The sequence below is a fragment of the Biomphalaria glabrata genome, chromosome 8 (assembly GCF_947242115.1).
Source record: "Biomphalaria glabrata chromosome 8, xgBioGlab47.1, whole genome shotgun sequence".
Classification (NCBI taxonomy): Eukaryota; Metazoa; Mollusca; class Gastropoda; family Planorbidae; genus Biomphalaria; species Biomphalaria glabrata.
The window spans coordinates 39,711,618-39,729,979 of record NC_074718.1 but is presented as its reverse complement, the minus strand read 5'-3'; the positions used below and the strand labels follow the sequence as shown (position 1 = coordinate 39,729,979).

Sequence of the window (18,362 nt, the reverse complement as noted above, 5' to 3'; positions counted from 1 at the left end):
TATTTGAACATTGCGTTCGTTCTCATCGTTTTATGTGTTCTCTAGTAATACTGGGAAGTAAAAGGGAAACAACTTGTCCAAATGTCCAAGTTAAGGGTTATTAATTACCCTTTTTTAAAACCGTCTTTCCTCCTCCTATTCAAATTTATTTCGATTGTAGATGACATAATGGCTCATTTGTTGGTACATACGCAGAGGGCGAGAGAGAGAGAGAGAGATATCTTGGCATGCACGGAACACAACTGCACATTAAATATGAGATTAGTCATGCAGTTTCAGTAGCACAGCTGTACTTAGATTGCTCACAAGAGTTTTGGAAGAAAAAGTCAGTATGAACTTATTACTTTCCAAAGGTCTAGACCCACAGGTATAAGTAATATTTCTTCAAGGCCAGACCAGTTCCGTTAAACTTTTATTACTTTCCTACTTTATACCCCCGCTAGGCATGTTTGATGTTACAATTTAACCTCTGGGGAAGTTTAATGATGTAATAAGCAACATCAAAATATATACAAATAACTAGCCTACATTACACAGGCAGTCTTGGGCTTTCTAGAGGAATCCTTGTATGCACAAAGTAGATCATGTTCTAGATCTAATTGAAGTATACATTTTTTATTTTATTTTCAGAAAATGAAGAGCTGCAAAGAAGTAAAAAATCGTCCTTGTCCTTGAAAAGACGCTCAAAATCTGTGAGTGCACCTGCATTAGATGCTATGGGAAAAGGTAAGTAGCTACTGTAGCTAATCAAGAATCTAGACAAAATGTTGACCCTACTTATATAATTATAGGTAAAATGATTTTTTTTTCTTTACATTGAAAGATAGTGACTAAAACATTTCCTGTAAGTAGTCCTATAGTTTTACTTAGCAGAGACTGAGAAAGGGCTGCTGGAATTTACAGGCTGTATTATCACTATTATGTATACGTGGGAGGAGGGTGCATTATATTGTTCATGTATAAAAAAATAGTTTCATACAAAAATAATCAATATATTGTGACAAATTTAGTAAAGCATATGTAACAGCTAGTGGGATATTGGCTGATTAGTAGGCCTACACTTCAGTACTCTAAACATTGGACCTCATTCACCAATGGTAAACATTTAGCCACGTGATAATATTGATAAAACAACGAAAAAAAAAGTTTCACATGACAGCCTTAGTGTATTACGTAATTTGTATAGAAGAGATATAGAGAATCACGTGGCTAAATGGTGTATTTTGAATTGATGGAAAAACAAAACAGAATTTTTTTTTACAGAATTCAATATTTTAATAATCCAAATTGAAATCAAAGAATGAATAAACAAACACAATTTGGCTAATAAGAATACACATTACATAATTACTTTCAATAAAAAAAATCTACAGAAATATGTTCATTATCAAACTTGAACTCCATAGACATAAAAAAAAAAAGCCATGTCTCTGTTTATGTGCTTTCTAACCAAGTCAGAACTAGAAAGTAGCAGAAGTTAATAACAACAGAAGTCAAATTAATATTTTGTTGTTTTTTTTTAATTTCCTCCCCTGAACTGTTTACTTTTCTTTGTAAAAACTTAAAGCATCTAGAATCAAATGTGCAGGAAAAACATTCTGTTTACGCTCTTCAACTTTGACTAATATGTTATCACATGTCATTTTGATATGGATTCTTTTTCTTTACAGAATCCAGTGGCCAAGGTCTTGTATTTAAGATTCCCTTGAGCAAATGTCTCATGAATGACAAAGAATTAGAAAAAAGACGTAAGCGAATAGCGTCCACCGTAGGAGGCAGTTCAGTCAAAAACAAGGGTGATGCCAATGAAAACTCTACCAAACCAAACAGGAAGTCCAGCAGCTCATCTCAAGGTTCGGCAGAGAATTCCAATCACCTGCTTTCTCCACACAATGATTTTTCTGTGTCTGCTCACAAGGTACTGGATTAGTCTTAAGTTTATTTCCATGAATTAATGATTTTAGTTATGAGCCATCATCACTGCATGCATTGGTGATTTTCTAATAGATGATTCTAATAGAGGAACGAGGCGTGGTGGCTGAGTGGTAAAGCAACATCTTCCGAATCAAGAGGTCTCGAGTTCAAATCTTGGTGAAGACTGAGATTGTGAAATCAAGAGTTTTAAGACCCCCACCACCCCCCTAAGTCCACTTAACTCTGATGGTTACGTGCACTAGTTGGGGAAAGTAAAGGCAGTTAGTGATTGTGCTGGCCACATAACACCCTCGTTAAATGGGTACCATAGAAACAGATGACCTTTACATCATCTGCCCTATAAATTGAAAGGTCTAAAAGGGGTAATTTAACTTTTTTTCTTTTTTGATAGAAGAAAAAGAAGCATTTGTATGAGTTTGTTTTAGATTTTGGAATAAGGAATTTGCCTTTATCTTTGTTTCTTTCTGTGTATTTTATTACGTTGTGTTTTTGTATTTGTAAATAATTTTGTGATTGTACTCTTGCATTAATTTTAATGTACTTTTGTATAAAAAAATGTAAATTCTAATGTAAATATGTTAGCTACTTCCACTGATTCATGAGATCAATTGACCAGCTGGATGGTCTATCTGAGCCATGGAACAATGCTGTGTTCAATTTACCATGCATGAGATTTCACACACCTTTTGCTTACTCCCCTTTTTGCCACCATCCTTGGCCATTGTGTAAACATTCCTTTCAGTTTATTGCAATAGCTCTATTCAACTTGTATCTTCGTGGAACTTAACACAGATCTCAAAAACAGCACTAATGATTTTCCTAGAAATTCAACAGTTGATGTATATCAATCGTTGACCACATGGGGAAAACTCTAGTTTGATGTTATAATAAAGTAAAAAAAATAATTAAAAATTTAAATTTGGCTAGAGAACGAGAAAACATTAATCTTGAAGGGACTAAACATCTTCGGGTATTTCCGCATATAGGCATTATTCATTCAAGAGTTTAATAAATTATAGTTCAGGAACATTTTGAGCATCGTCTTTTCAGTCTAGATCTAAAGGCCTTTAATTGGAATTTTATAAAGTCTAGTAGATATATATATATTCACTAAACCAGAATTCTGTAATATGGGTGGGGAAGAGGTTGGAGCAATTATGGAGGGTTAAAATTTTTTTTCTTTTTTTAAATTAAACAATAATTAGTGATTAAGAGAAAATAATCACTCTATAAGTTGTATAAAAGGACGTATTGTCGTTTTTTTAAAAGTATTTCTAATGTTTTTCTTGTTTTGTTTTCTCAAAAATGAAACTTAATTGAATTTCTTTATTTATTTCAGAGAGCAGCAAGTTCTGATAGTTTGTCAGAGTCTGAGTCGAGCAGGAATACAAGTTCCAGTCTGATTGATGCTCTTTCACTCTCTACCTCCAACCCCCCATCCAGACTTGGGAGCGTGGCCATGGAAGGGGTTGTTTTAGCCAATCAAGGTCTGACACATGTACCCAATGTTGTGAAGGCTTGTTTTAAACACATAGAAACTTATGGTAAGTTCATGACTTGATTGAATCTTGCTTCAATGATTTTGATTTCAAACTGATTGAAAACGTTTTTGATAATTTTAAAATCAGTAAATTAACTTAGAGCACTGATAATGATTGATAGATTAGTAAATATTTTTAATTTACTAGTCTTGTGTTATTTTTCAATGCTAATGTGATTCATATAAAGCTAAAAAAAAAAACTGCTTTCAGTGCATTATTGTCTTTAGAGCAACTAAAAGATAGTAGAAATAAAATGAAATTTTAGGCTATTAAAGAACAAACTAGATGCTAATTTTGTCATCCTATACCTAAGATTAAGTAATCCATTAAAATGTTATCTCAGGTTTGCAAACTTTGGGAATCTTCAGAGTTGGCTGCTCAAAGAAACGAGTTAAACAGGTAAATTTTCTTTGATCATTTCTTTTTCTTTGAATCCTTTAATAACTCACAACTGTACAGCATTTTTTTTTTTAGTAATTAATTCTGTCTGTAATAATAATAATAAGTGTTTTTATATGGTTGTTAAAAAAGATTCAAATCACAAAATTATTTTTTTCAATTTAATGAAATGCAATCTTTTTTTTTTTTAAAGCTGCGTGAGGAATTTGATAGTGGCAAAGAAGTTGTGCTGACTGATGAGTACCATCCCCATGATGTAGCTGCATTACTTAAAGAATATTTTAGAGATTTACCTGACCCACTTCTTACCAGGGAGCTTTACTTGCCATTTTTGTTTGTCAAAAGTAAGAATCTTTAAGAAATATTTTAACTATTAGATAATAGGGATGAAAAAGATTTGAAACCATAGATAATTGTGCGTATAGACTAACCAATTATGAGTAGTGGTTTGTAGATCTAGCTGTACATTTTAGAAACCCCCCAAATTTTTTTTCTCTTTTGAAGGAATGAAGGATGAGCACAAGAGACATAATGCATTGCGTCTGCTGATTTCAATGTTGCCTGTGGCTAACAGAGATACTCTTTGGGCCCTCCTAAGGTTTTTGGCTACTGTTTGTCAGCATGCAGCTGATGCCACAGATGAAAAGGGAGAAGTAGTAAGTTCTTACCCTGCATCCCATTGCTTCATTTCTTCTGTATATTATACTGGTCTAGATTTATATTTAGATTGCAAATTAGTAGTATTTTTTAACTTTTCAGGGCCAATAACTCTTAATATTTTATAAGAAGTTTGATTTTGGTACATATAAAATGAATTGTTTTGTTTTTATCTTTACAATAATTGTTAATTTATTAATTCAGATTCCATAATCAAAGTATTAATTTTCTTATTTTATAGAAACCATTTTAAATGTGAATACAGTTATTCATATTCTTATAATATTTTGTCAAACATTACAGTAGGAAGTATAACAAATGGTGCAGTCCAGAAAGCCAAAACATCTATTGTTTTACCTGTTACTTTGTGAATTTCCAAACAGATTGCTGGTAACAAAATGGACTCCCATAATTTGGCAACTCTCTTTGGTCCCAATATTCTTCATCGGACAAAGACAACAAATGATAAGGAATTGATGTCAGAGTCAGCTGAGCGTGTTGAGCAGAGCAAAGAAATCATTGAAGTTGTTAAGGATCTTATTGATAACCATCATGAACTGTTTGAGGTGAAGATCTGTTTTTCTTATTTGCGTGCTCACCACCACCATACACTTTTCATGTCAAATTAAAGGTTCAGTCAAAACGTAATTTATTCAGCTATCTGTACTTTGAACAAAATGTTAAAGTACTAAAAATAAATAAATAAATCATGGAATATACCTTACTTTTAAAAAAAATATATCTACTGCTTTTAGTTCTGCTGTTTTTAAATTTTCGGGTCTATTAGATGCAAACTACTACACAAAATTGTTCTGTAGGTAAATAATATATGGATTATATAAAAATGCTGGAAGTTTGCAAATGATAGGTTGAAAAACTATTTATGTCATTCTTCTCTTTGCTTTCATTTCACCCTTGAGAGCAAGTTATAAAATATCTTTAACACAAGGGGAGAGCAAAAATACAAAGCATTTTTGTTACCGGGCTTGGTGTTCTTATCACCTTTTTTTTTTCCTCCTTGTAGCCCACATATTTGTTTAGGATGTCCCTGAGTTTTTTTTCTTATCATAAAGATATATATTTGGATTAAAATATTAGTTTGTAAGCTATTTCTAAAAGAATCACATAATAAAAGTCCTAACTATGCTCCTAACATATAATTACTTATTCCAGCCAGCAAAACTTGGCAAGACACCTACGTTAATGTCTAGACAATGTAATGCTTAATATTTGTCCCTAAATATGTTATTCATAAATGTAAATTGTTATTCCTTTGCAGATATCTGGCAGCTTAAGAGATGATGTGCTTAGACTGCTGGCAGAAACAAATCAAGAAGTAGTGGATAATATTCTCAAATTCTTAGCTAATCAGAATCAGTAAGCTGTTTTTAATGTTTATTTAATTTTTTTTAAATTTCTTTTGTATAGTACATTATTTATGCATGCTCAGTGCAAGGGGGCATGGTTGTTAAGTGGTTAAGCACTTGGCTTTCGAACGTGGGTCCTGGGTTCAAATCTCAGTGAAGACTGGGATTTTAGAGCGCCCATGAGTCCACCCAACTCTAATGGGTACCTTACTTTAGTTGGGTAATGTAAAGGTGGTTGGTCATTGTGTCCACTTGACACCCTGCTCATTAACCATTGGCCAAAGAAACAGATTACCTTAATATTATCTCCTCTATAAATTGCAAGGTATGAAAGGAGAACTTTACTTTATGCTCCGTGCATTATGGTCCAATCTCTTTTGTGGACATATGGGGGGAAAGTATCAAAGAGAAGGTTTTTATATGGGGGGGGAAAGTATCAAAGAGAAGGTTTTTATATGGGGGGAAAGTATCGAAGAGAAGGTTTTTATATGGGGGGAAAGTATCAAAGAGAAGGTTTTTATATGGGGGAAAAGTATCGAAGAGAAGGTTTTTATATGGGGGGAAAGTATCGAAGAGAAGGTTTTTATATGGGGGGAAAGTATCGAAGAGAAGGTTTTTATATGGGGGGAAAGTATCGAAGAGAAGGTTTTTATATGGGGGAAAAGTATCGAAGAGAAGGTTTTTATATGGGGGGAAAGTATCGAAGAGAAGGTTTTTATATGGGGGGAAAGTATCGAAGAGAAGGTTTTTATATGGGGGAAAGTATCGAAGAGAAGGTTTTTATATGGGGGGAAAGTATCAAAGAGAAGGTTTTTATATGGGGGAAAGTATCGAAGAGAAGGTTTTTTTTTTTTGCTAACTCGAGCTCCCTTAATAAGTAGCCAAGTGTTTTATGTCAGAGAACTATGAATAATGTGTCATCACACATTTTTTAAAGATATGTTTTTCCTTATAATTGATACAATTTTTTAGTCAAAAAAACTGAACTCTAAAGAATGCTTGTAGATGATAAAGTTTTAGCCAGTGGTGTGCCAACTCAAATAGTTACATTTAAGATAAGACTTGCTCTAAACCTCATCTGCCTCTAATTACCTTTTTTTTCTAAGTTTTCATCAATTCACATGCTTATAAAACCAAACATTAAAAAAAGCATTTCTTTTATTTTATCCCCTATTTCACTCCATGGAAGCCAGTAAAACTTTATTTAAAAATTTCAGAATTGAAGCTGATCCTGAATCCATGTGCAGTGTGTTCGAGGATTCTATGAACAGTCCTTACTTATACCATGCCATGAATAGTGATGCTGATTTGTTGACTTATACCCGCAAGCAGTCTTTGACATCCCATCGACCTTTAAGGGTTACCAAAAGTGCGGACAACAGTCTAGACTCTCCTGTCTCGAAATCTCGAGCAACCCACTTGTCCGAATCTCAAGCCTTTTCTCCAACATCAAAGGACAACCAGGCATCGGTTTCTAGTACGACATCCAACCCTGGCAAGCAGAGATATGATTTGGGATATGGCTTCCCCAACCCTATGTTGGGTCTACTTCCAATTCTGAGGGTGTCACAGGAGCCTGTTAATCAAGATGTAGTAATGAGGGGTAGGGTTGAATCTGGATATGCTGAGCGTCCACATTCAGAAATTTATAATGAAAATTTAAACATTCCAAGGCCTGTGTATCTTAGAGAGAACAGTTACTCTAGTGTCTCCAGCGGTTTGTCGTCTTCGTTAAACAGCCAGGGTGGTTCTGATTTGAACCAGTCAGGACAATGGGCACTCCCGACACCACCAACCTCAAGAGGCTCATCCCCGAAACCATCTTTTAAAAATAGTTCATCTTCATCAACGTTAATAGCCCCTTCACTGTCCCCTATGATATTAAAACAAAACTTTTTGAAGCAAGACGATGAAAATAAACCACCTTTACAATCTTCAGACTGGGAGAGGTGGAGACATTGGGAAAAGATGGCTGCAGAGAAAAAAAATTCAGAGTCGGAACAAGAAACATTAGTTTAAGCTGTAAGATATGAACTGCTAATGTACAAATTTGCTTTGAGTCTTTGTCTTATGCCAAAATGTTGTTGTATTTTTAATTTTAATAATTTCATACACATTGATATTATAATAGCAATATAATCAATATCAAATCTTGTAAAAACAAAATTCTTCCACATTATTCCATGTTCTTCCATCCCACTTTATGGGTAAATTCAAGACATAAACATTAATAACCTTGATGCTTTTCTGTGCTTCCATATTTCTACACTTCTGCTTATTCATATATTTGAAGGAAATTGAAAATCCTTCATGAAATATATAATTAATAATAAATATTTATGAGTACTTTCAAGGAATATTCAAGGAAAGTGTTACCATATGAAAACACTTGTCTGCTATCTCAAGAACACCAATGCTACAAAATAATAACGTGCCCACACATAACTTGTCTTGAACTTAGAAAGTTGTGACAGCTGTAAGCTTCCATGTCTTAAAGATGTGTGCTTGTATTTCAGTTGTTATTTTGTGTGTGTGTACTTAAAGATTTGCTTAAAAAAAAATTGTTATGGACATTAGATTTTGTTTCTTGTTGTTGTCTAGCATTTTGTTCATTTCTTACAATCGTAGTAGACAAATACTAATAATGGGAGAAGCCTTTTGGAATAGGAATACATTTAGTTTTACTATGTTCACTTTAGCTTGCTAAAGAAAATATTGAAATGTGTTAACTGGACGAATCATGCATTAACAAATAGATTTAGTCCTTGCATTTCATGCATGCAAACTGAACTACTTCACCACTTCAAATACAGGATGCTTTGAAAACCTATGAGGGGGATGTATACAAGTATTGTGAAACTACCGGTTAATTAGTTTTTATAAGACTAATTAGGGATTTCTCATTTCATCATATTAATAGAAGTGATCTGTAAATATGGCTTGCAATAATTATTGTCACATTGTTAGGGCCATGTCTTTGTTATTTCATAGCTTGAAGAGAAAGATGGCAGGATTTGAAATGTGAAGTATGCCTAAATCTTAACTTTGGAGTCATTTTTTTTTTTGTAAACTTAATTGAAAATATTGATCATTACTTTAGCAAAGCTAAAAGTTTGATACTTGCTTTAAATTGTAACTGTACATGATAAATAGGATTGAAAGAATAATTACAAAATAAATCTAAAGAACAAGAAATGCTAATTGCACACAAAACCTTTGTTTTGTAACTCCTTGGGGTGTTTTCTCTATTTTTTTATCATTGTCTATCGCAACACCAACATTTTGCCTAAAATATTTCCTGAACCTTTTCTCGTTCAACTTTCATCGTACAGTTCAGTAGAAACCATTAAATGTTATTCTTAGGAATACTATACAATACTGTACTATTCAAGAATGTAAGCCTACTATACTTTGGCAGTGTGTTGTTAGAATGTCTTCAGCTTAAAAACTTTATTTTCACTTTAAGTGAACTACTCTTGTTATCATACATTAGCAACTTGTTTAAAGAAGATGGCTGCCTGGTAGTATGGTATACACTAGACTGGTCTGTCATCTCAATGGTTCCAGGTTCGAACCCTGCCTGCCAACATCCCCCTGCCTCCTTGGGGGAGGCTTGAGCTAAGATGTAATAATCTTCACTTCTGAAGGAACAACCAAAACATGTAAAACAAACAAAACACTATAGTATCTTATGCAAACATATGACAGTGAACTCATCGGCAAGTTTGGTTTGTTTGTACAATAATTTGTTTGATAGCTCAAAAGCATTAAAGCATAATCTCAATAGAAAGATGCTGTAAATATTGTTTTCTTTGAATAATATATTTAAAAAATACTACACTTGACATGTACCTAGATAATGATCAAATAATCACATCTATTGCTCCAAAATTTGTTGATGTTTTTTTACATATAATGGCAAAGATAATGAATGTGTTCCTCCCTGATGATGTCAGTTATATAATGAAATGCAAAACAAAAATGTGTGTACAAAATATATATATATATATATATTTATTTGAAAAGTGTTTGTTTGATGTCTTTCCCCTTACAAAATATTTCCCCTTTGGTATTTGTATTTGTACAAAAAATATATTTAAACTGCACAAAAAAAATATATAAATATATATATATTAAAAATAGTGTAATAATCTTACCTGATTGTCTTTTTTTATATATATATATATATATAATTAAAACTCTAGTTCCCTAGAGTTTCCAATGTTAAATGCCAAAATTTGAGAACAAATTTTTGAAATTGAAATATTGAATCATCTATATTATAGAAAGTTGTTTTTTAATATAAATATCTATATTTTGACCTAGTCCATACTTGTAAGAGATTTTTTTTTTTTAAATCAATGCTTTCTGTATTTAATAAAGTTTTTTTCTGTAGTTTAAAAGAAAACAAAGAAGAATGTGGCAGTGAATCAAAGGTTTAGTTGTATTTTTTATATATTTTTTTTTTAAATTTCTTTAATAGCCTACCTCTACTTTACAGTGTATACATTTGAAAACATATTTCAATGTAAATAATTATTTGGTAAGATTGGCCCTTTAACTGTATTAATATGTTTTATTTCATAAATATATTGCAATTTTTTAAAACTTTTTTTTCAAGACTACTTGCACATGTTTGCTAAAAAAAAATGTTTATAATTTTTAAAATATTATTTATAAATATTTTTAGGTAAATTTTATATTTGTCTTAAAAATAATTTAAGGAATATAGAAAAAATAAGATCTTACACATGTCCAATATAACTAAAACATATACATTTAGATATTTATTCTAAAAATCGTATGACGTGAAAACTTTATAAACCAGTAATCTATCAGTGGTTAAGTTTGTATTTTTGTTTAAATCAAGAAACATTTAAAATATGCCCCCCCCCCCCACCACCACCAATTAAATTTCTTTGAATGTAAGACCCAACAGACTATTTGCCTCTTATGATTTTGTATTATTTAATTATATATATATTATTTTGTCCCACATCTCTATATTAGTGAAGCATAAAATTTTAATGTTAACTTCTCTTAAAACCTCTCTGGTGTTGTGCACATCTATAAAAAAAAAAATTATGTGGACGCTAAATAATGTTTGGACATAATTTCCTTAGCATTAATTCTATTGCTATTTTATTATCATGCTAATTATGATCATAATAAAGTTTTGTTTTTTTTGTACTTTGAAAAACACGTTTTCTTACAATGTGTAATATGGATTTACTTATACTAACAAAGCAAAATAAAAAGATCAAACATTTTAAAAGCAAGCACTTAAAAGAATTTAGATCTTAAGCTACAGCTTCTACTTATAGATAAGTGATTATGAAAGCAGGCAGAGATCGCAAGGATGATTAGTGCTTACTATTCTATAGCAAAGGAGGTGCGATGGCTGAGTGGTAAAGTGCTTGGCTTCTGAACCAGGGGTCCCGGGTTTCTAATCCTGGTGAAGATGGGGATTTTTTATTTCAGCGCTTCTGAGTCCACCCAGTTCTAATGTCCACCTGACATTAGTTTGGGAAAAGTAAAGGTGGTTGGTCATTGTGCTGGCCACGACACCCTAATTAACTGTGGGCCACAGTAACAGATGGGCCACCGATCGCAAGGTCTGAAAGGGGAGCTTTTTTTACTTTTTTCTTTAATGAAGATAAATCTTTAAGGGATGGTCAAGGCACCATGTTGAGAAAGCTGCAAGATGAAAAAATGGTTGTTTCTTGAAGCAATATTGCAGATTTCTATGTTCCACTTTGGTTGTGTATTGTCACAGCACAAACAAGCGTCAATTGATAATGATAAATAAATATATTAGCTTATAGAGTCTTATGATCTTGCATTATGGACCATGTGTTAGTGAGAGCCTTGTATGAATTAGAGTTAGGAAAACTAATGTTTGGCAGAAATGGTTTACAAGTTGTCATACATGTCCTATTCAATCCAATCAGCTATTTTGATGAAGCTATGATGGTAAGCCTGACAACAAAATCATTTTTGTCTAAATGTTAGCCCACCTGTCATAATCATGAGAACTAGTTTAACGATAAATAGCATTTGTAAAGTGTTCTACTTATTGGCAATCAGGATATATTTAAACCATTTAGAAAATAAACTCAAAAGAAGTATATATATATATATACCTTTTTTGTCATGCAATAAAATAATACATATCAAAAGTAGAAGAAAGTTTCTTGTTTAAACATTGTTTTTATGATCGGTTTTATATTTCACTTTAAACAAAAAAAAAATTTTAATTAGTCTCTAGAAATTTGATAAATGATGTCTAAATGTAGTGAAAAAGAAACAAAATGGCCTAACGTTGCCAGTGACAGATCTTTATATAGACAGCTTGCCGCCCATTGCGCCAAACAGCACAGGAGGATCTAGGCTGTCAAGGTCCTCTTTATATAATTTGTCTTGTATCAAGGAGTTGCCAAAATAAACATCAAGAAAGAAAATTAAGATGCAGCAAAAAAAAAAAAAAATCAGCATAGAAAAAAGAAGGTTAGCTCCAACTGGATAGCGAGACAAATATTTCTCAAAAAACTAATGCAACAATAAATTTAGGTTTTCACTTGGATAAACTCATTATAAAAACAGTAAGAGTATTAACTTAAGCTATCGTAATGAACTCTATACTAGCAGCAAGGAGAGTGGTATAATTCAAATAAATATTTGCTTATCTAAACACAAATAAAGAAACCATATAATCTTGGTACTGTATTTTATTATTTCACAGCCAAACACACTGGTGCCAAATACACAAATAATTAAAAATACATAGAACATTCAAACTTAATTTTTATCAACCAGAAATATTCCACTGATGATCTAGCACTTCCCGATCTGGACAAGCAATCTCTCTCAATAAACATGAACCATACCATACAAAAATCTGCAAATAGAAAAAAAAATGTTCTGTTATTAATATTTAAACATACAAACCCTTTTTGTTTCATTTATTTTTTGACAAATGTTTGCTGATAATAGCAAAATATATTAATAACTGTGATATAGAATTTAAGGATTACTTGTACCGGTATGTTAAAAATACATTTTGCAAACCTGTTTAAAAACAAATGAATGCTCCTAATGTGTATATACAAGTGAGGGGTTAAAAGAAAGTAACATGATTTTAATAATTAAGTTCTTAAAAATGTGTCTATACTACAGATGTATTTATTATGAACTTATAAAATTTAAAAATTGGGATTTGGTCCAAAAATAGAATGAAGCAAGAGATTTTCATTTTTTTTGACTTTCCAAATTTTCTTGTAGAAATAAAAAAAAAAAAGTTGTGTAAAATGTCTGACAAACAAGATTTGTGTCTACATGTATACTTACGTCCAAAATAAAACATATGTCTGTTGAAATAAGTTAAGAAATTTTACTTTACAAATCTTTGGAATGACTTGATAGCTTTTAAACATTTAATTTAAGAATTAAATAAATCGTATACAAACTGTACACAACTTAAAAATTTTTCCTTATCAATAGATTAAAGGATACAAATAGTCCCCCCAATAATCCATTGCTAAAGAGAACTGTTCTTGTGACAAAAAAAGTATTCCACCGAGATCCAGCTTTCAATAGTAACAAGACCTGAAAATAAAACAAGAAATAGTTTAACACATTATTTGTATTGAGTTCGACATCTTAAGTTTTGTCACTCAACAAACATGTTCCATAAACAGAAAAGGCATAAGTTGCCTTCTTTGTAAGCTTTACGCTTTATAAGCATGTATTAATACAACAAATACATCAAATTAAAGAAATTTTAAACATTACAAATGATACATTTCTATTTTTTAAAATTTCTCTCACCGAGAGCATAGCTGCAGTGATGAAATAAAATATGAAACCCCATAAACCAGTTAGACCCATGATTCCTGCCGTAGCACCAGAGAGTGCTGATATGGATGTTCTACAGTATTCTAAGACAGATGCGTTTTGCCTTAATGACATTTCACTGAAAGCGATGCCATCAGCTGAAAAAAATGCAAACATTTTATTAGAATTATCACAATCATCTAAAGTCGGTGTAAGTCTTATAGTAGCTCAGTCTTACTACTTGGGTTCAATTCAAAAACAAATTAGCTCTAAACATAGTTCCCCTTTCAGACCCTGTGGTCTATAGGGCCGATGAATGTAAAGGTCATCTGTTTCTCTAAACATATTTGTAGCTCTCCTTCTGGCTGCAAAAACAACTCAGTCAAACAAAAAAAGCAGCAACAAGGTTGAGAGAGATCCAGCTAAGATGTCTGGCTCTTTGCATTACAGAGCATGGTCTATCTCTGTTGAACAAGGTCAGTCATTGATAGTACATATCATTATGACCTCATACAAATGCTCATTTAAAGCGTCATTGCCTGTGGTCACTCACATCCAATAAACAAGATGCTGATTATTATCAGGCAGCATGAACATTGAACAAAAAGAGAAGAGAAATTTTTATGGCTACAGAGAACTACTTTAAACTACTTTAAAACAACAACAAATTTTATCTTGATTCATTTGAAATCAAATTAATGAACTTGGTGTATGTGTTGTATTTTCCTGTCCTCTTGGTGTCACTCTCTTAGAAAGAGGAAATAAATAGGCAAACATGCTAAAGGAAGCACAAGCTTCAATTGGCTTCCAAAGTACTGAGTGCATTGAAGGTGGTAAAGAAGGAAGGGCTCACTAGCCCTTGTAACTTCTGCCACGCCATTCCTCATGAACCTCACATGTATGCTATTGTGATAGAACTCTTACAGATTATAGCTCTACACAGTGTGAGAATACAAAAGGACTGCATCTTTGGACTTGAGCTTTACCATCACAGGGGATTTGGCAAAGAGCCTTCTAACTTTCATTTCTAGTGCCTGACAGAAATATTTTCCTTTGGTCAAGCGTTTCAATGGCCTAATCATAAATAAATCATAATCATCACCCTAATCCTAATTAATAATATCTTGGCCACAACACAAAGCTGTCCATTGAAATAAAAAATTATTTAAGATACAATGCATTCAATGTGCTTTCTAGTGTGTTTTTTTTAAAGAATGTGATGAAACAAAACTATGCTGTAGATATCTAGATCTATGTGTAAATATTTTGTAAAAAATACAAATTAACTATTTCTTTCCTTAATATAATTTCCCTTACATGGGTATACTTAGTAATACTAGGTAGATATTGAAAATACTTATATATATAAAAATAATATATATATTGATCTAGATCTTGTTTTTTTAAGTATTGTTTTATTATTAAATTTAAAATGGCTTACTTAAATTTAATTTAAAAAACAAAAATGGTTCTCTTTTCAGAATACAAAAAGTAGCCATAGCATCTAAACATTTCAATTTGTAAGTTTTAAAATTATAAAAAATTGAATATAATATATAGATCTAATATACATTAGACTATATATATTCAATATTGTGATGAAATTGACTACAATCAAAACTGACTTTTCTCCTTATTGGTCTTATATTGGTGGCCACTAAAATCATTTTTACAAAATAAATTAAAATCTATTCAACAAGTTATTTTCAAGTGGAAGCCTAGGAGGCTAAGTCACCTAAAAGAACATTTTTTAAAATTATTTTAATTTTAAGAAGTTTAGTAAACTTTAGTATAAATCTATAGTAAGTAAGCACACTACAGAGTACAGTCAACAGTCAGAAGTTGAGTCTTATCTAAAATCTAAATGTAAATCATATTACAATATAGATCTACTTGTCATGTTTAATATATTAATTTTATTGTTAATAATATCAATTGTAATCAATATTAATATGACATAATAATAATATGTTGTAGATCTATAGTCTAGATTGACTAGATCTAGAATCTACTAGATTGACTAGATTATTCTAAATTCAATTTTATCTAGACTCTAGGACTAGTTCTTTTTTTTTTTTTTTTGTCTGCCTGGTTGGTCATGCAGTATCACTGCATCAGTATGTACACTGGACTGTCATTCGGTCGTCTCAATGGACCCAGGCTAGGATGTAGACTCTAGTCTAGATCTAGATCTTTGTCAGTTTTTGTTTTTTTTTTGGTCTAGTCTACAATTATTATTATCATCCTCAACTGACTGACTGTGTCTCAGACTCACTCAGTCTCAGGTCTGTCAAAACATCCGAAAAACTTTTTTTAATCATCATTTTGATGATTTAGTTTACAAATATTTGATTTGATTTTTTTACGCTAAAACACACTACAAATAAATACTATGTCTATAAATATTATAATATATCTTATAGTACACTAATATTAATGAAAAAAAAAAAAGTCTCATGAATACATTTTCTGCTTTTTCGCGTTCTGACAGCAATAGTAGCCATTTTTTGTTTGGAACACGGTTACTGGCCTTGTATTTTACAATGAAAAAGCTTTCTTTCCAAGAAGATCTTCTGTATTCGAGCTCACTTAACTATATATAATTCATTGTATCTTCACCTGACCGTCTATTAGGGCGGTTCGGGAACCACACACGATCTGATGACTATAATAGCTCTCTCCATACCCATCTGACAGGCTCTCCCCTTTTTGTTTTTTGATGTTGTCTTCAAATCGCTTCTTTTGTATGCCTATCCTTCTTTTGTCTAGTACGGCTCCCTGCAGAAAGGTCTTTGCGAGCCCAATGGATCTTAATTGTGATATGGTTAGCTTTCGTTTTTTAACAATGGTCAGATGGTACTTATTATGGGGCCCTATCGCCATAGCGATCTTGTTTTGGCTTTCCTCAATTGTGATGCCTCTAGATCTGTTTAGTAGATCTACTTTTTGAATTTATTTTTTTTTACATAAAATAATAATGGAATTGATTCAATGACTTCCTGACCAAAGGTATATCAAGTTTCGAACTATTGTCACGACAGTCCCCCGAGTTCAAATCCATTCCAACAATGCCCTCTGCTGCCCTGCAAGAGGGTTGGGCTAGGACGTAATATTTTTGTTTCTAAAGGAATGCTTAAAACAAGTCAAGATTTCGTACTTTTAAAAATGCTAAATGCATTGTTTTAAGGTCTAAACTGTAACAGTTTCTAGTATGTAATCAATAAAATAAAAAATAAAAAAAACCTCTCGTTTAAACAAAGGTATTAAAGAGTGCTGCGACCAGAATATGCCTAAATGCTAATCGCAATTCGATTTATCTCTATGAGTAACTTAATTATTAGATCTAGATATCACTAGAATCTAGAGATGTTCATATATCACGTCTTTCCAATACCTCTTTTCAGCCATGGAATGTAAGCCTAAAAAGTGTCAATATGAATAAGTCAGCGCCTTGTTAGAATAACTCAAAGCTTATAGGTAAACCAAGGCTTCTAAATACGATCAATAAAGGAAGTCATTGCAATCCATTTAGACATGTTGCAGCTGCCAGTAATTCACATTTAGACCTACTTCCACATCCACCTCACAGCTAAACATTGAAGTTGTTTTTAAGCTCAATACGTAATAGCTATATATATAAACACTAGCACATAGTTATCTTATAGGGCTAATTGAAACACAATAACATCTCTCTCTCTCTCTCTCTCTCTCTCTCTCTCTATATATATATATATATATATATATATATATATATATATATATATATATATATATATATATATATATATATATATATATATATATATATATACATATACAATCTCGTAGATACATTAAAGCTCGCACCGATATCATCCCATAAGAAACTTGAGATTCCAGATATACACGATGTAGGCCTACTGCGATGCCTCTTCTAGAGTAGACGGACTAGTAACTGTCCAACATATCTATAATGGGCGACGACCGCACGACCAGGACGATTTTTTTTTTAAATTCTGGACGAGCTTTGTTTAGAAGGACATGACAGAGGTGCCTTTAGAAGTGCTTTAAATATCAGCTCATCAATTAGGCTTGATTGCTTCCATTTGACAACAACTTTTTCCCAAAAGAGATAGCTTTGTAGATTGCTCTTTGCGGGGGAGAAAATTGATGCTGACCAGTTTGTTTGGGGTGTTCATTTCTTTGTAAATTGTTCGGCCTGTGCTTCCGTTGGTTGAGCCAATCTTCTCTTGTGATTGCTTTAGTAATTAACTGGTCGGTCCGGTTGTTCCTTTTCATTGCCCATGAAGTCTATGTGAACAGAAATACATTTTAATATGACTGACATTAAAATGCGACATTCTATGGTGGATTATCAGGCTTACTGTTGTCACTTCTCTTGGGCTAGATGAGGTGTTACTAGTCAGTGCTTAAATTAGTGATTAGAATGTGAGTCTGTAGATAAAATAACTTCTGTTTGTATTCCACCAGAGTAGGCCTACTTGTTTTCTACTGTCTGTAATGCTATAGTGATTGCTTCCATTTCAGCAATACAATTTGAGCAGTGGTCGCCACAGTATGCACTTAACTCAGGGTCTTTATTTTCAGGAAAAACCAGTAGTTCTGAAGGCTGATTCGTCAGAGTAAATGT

At 32.2% G+C, this 18,362-nt stretch overlaps 2 protein-coding genes across 5 annotated transcripts in view; one reads left to right on the top strand and one right to left on the bottom strand.

The window, feature by feature from the left end:
• The window catches only part of LOC106075984 (rho GTPase-activating protein 6-like), a 75,180-nt gene extending 63,145 nt beyond the window's left edge, over window positions 1–12,035 (top strand). For all 4 annotated transcript variants that reach the window (XM_056037732.1, XM_056037728.1, XM_056037729.1 and 1 more), the window contains exons 4-12: window positions 631–726; window positions 1,671–1,918; window positions 3,275–3,479; window positions 3,820–3,875; window positions 4,069–4,219; window positions 4,380–4,531; window positions 4,916–5,098; window positions 5,812–5,909; window positions 7,117–12,035. In XM_056037732.1, coding sequence (XP_055893707.1) covers window positions 631–726; window positions 1,671–1,918; window positions 3,275–3,479; window positions 3,820–3,875; window positions 4,069–4,219; window positions 4,380–4,531; window positions 4,916–5,098; window positions 5,812–5,909; window positions 7,117–7,918 — 1,991 coding nt within the window. In that variant the 3' untranslated portion in view covers window positions 7,919–12,035. The remainder of the gene's footprint in view (window positions 1–630; window positions 727–1,670; window positions 1,919–3,274; window positions 3,480–3,819; window positions 3,876–4,068; window positions 4,220–4,379; window positions 4,532–4,915; window positions 5,099–5,811; window positions 5,910–7,116) is intronic.
• Window positions 12,036–12,612: 577 nt separating this feature from the next.
• Window positions 12,613–16,316, bottom strand: LOC106075887 (ER membrane protein complex subunit 6-like). Its single transcript, XM_056037733.1, has 5 exons — window positions 16,197–16,316; window positions 13,727–13,890; window positions 13,412–13,504; window positions 13,247–13,266; window positions 12,613–12,797 (listed from the first exon to the last, which is right to left on the bottom strand). The coding sequence occupies exons 1-5, from the start codon at window positions 16,234–16,236 to the stop codon at window positions 12,767–12,769; spliced, it is 348 nt and encodes a 115-aa protein (XP_055893708.1). The 5' UTR covers window positions 16,237–16,316; the 3' UTR covers window positions 12,613–12,766.
• Window positions 16,317–18,362: the final 2,046 nt, after the last annotated feature.

Coding starts and splice junctions, on each gene's coding strand:
- LOC106075887 (XM_056037733.1), bottom strand. CDS start 16,236: ATGGCTACTATTGCTGTCAGAACGCGAAAAAGCAGAAAAT. Junction 13,891..16,196: donor AACGCGAAAAAGCAGAAAAT/GTATTCATGAGA, acceptor CATTTTTTTCAG/CTGATGGCATCGCTTTCAGT. Junction 13,267..13,411: donor GATTATTGGGGGGACTATTT/GTATCCTTTAAT, acceptor TTATTTCAACAG/ACATATGTTTTATTTTGGAC.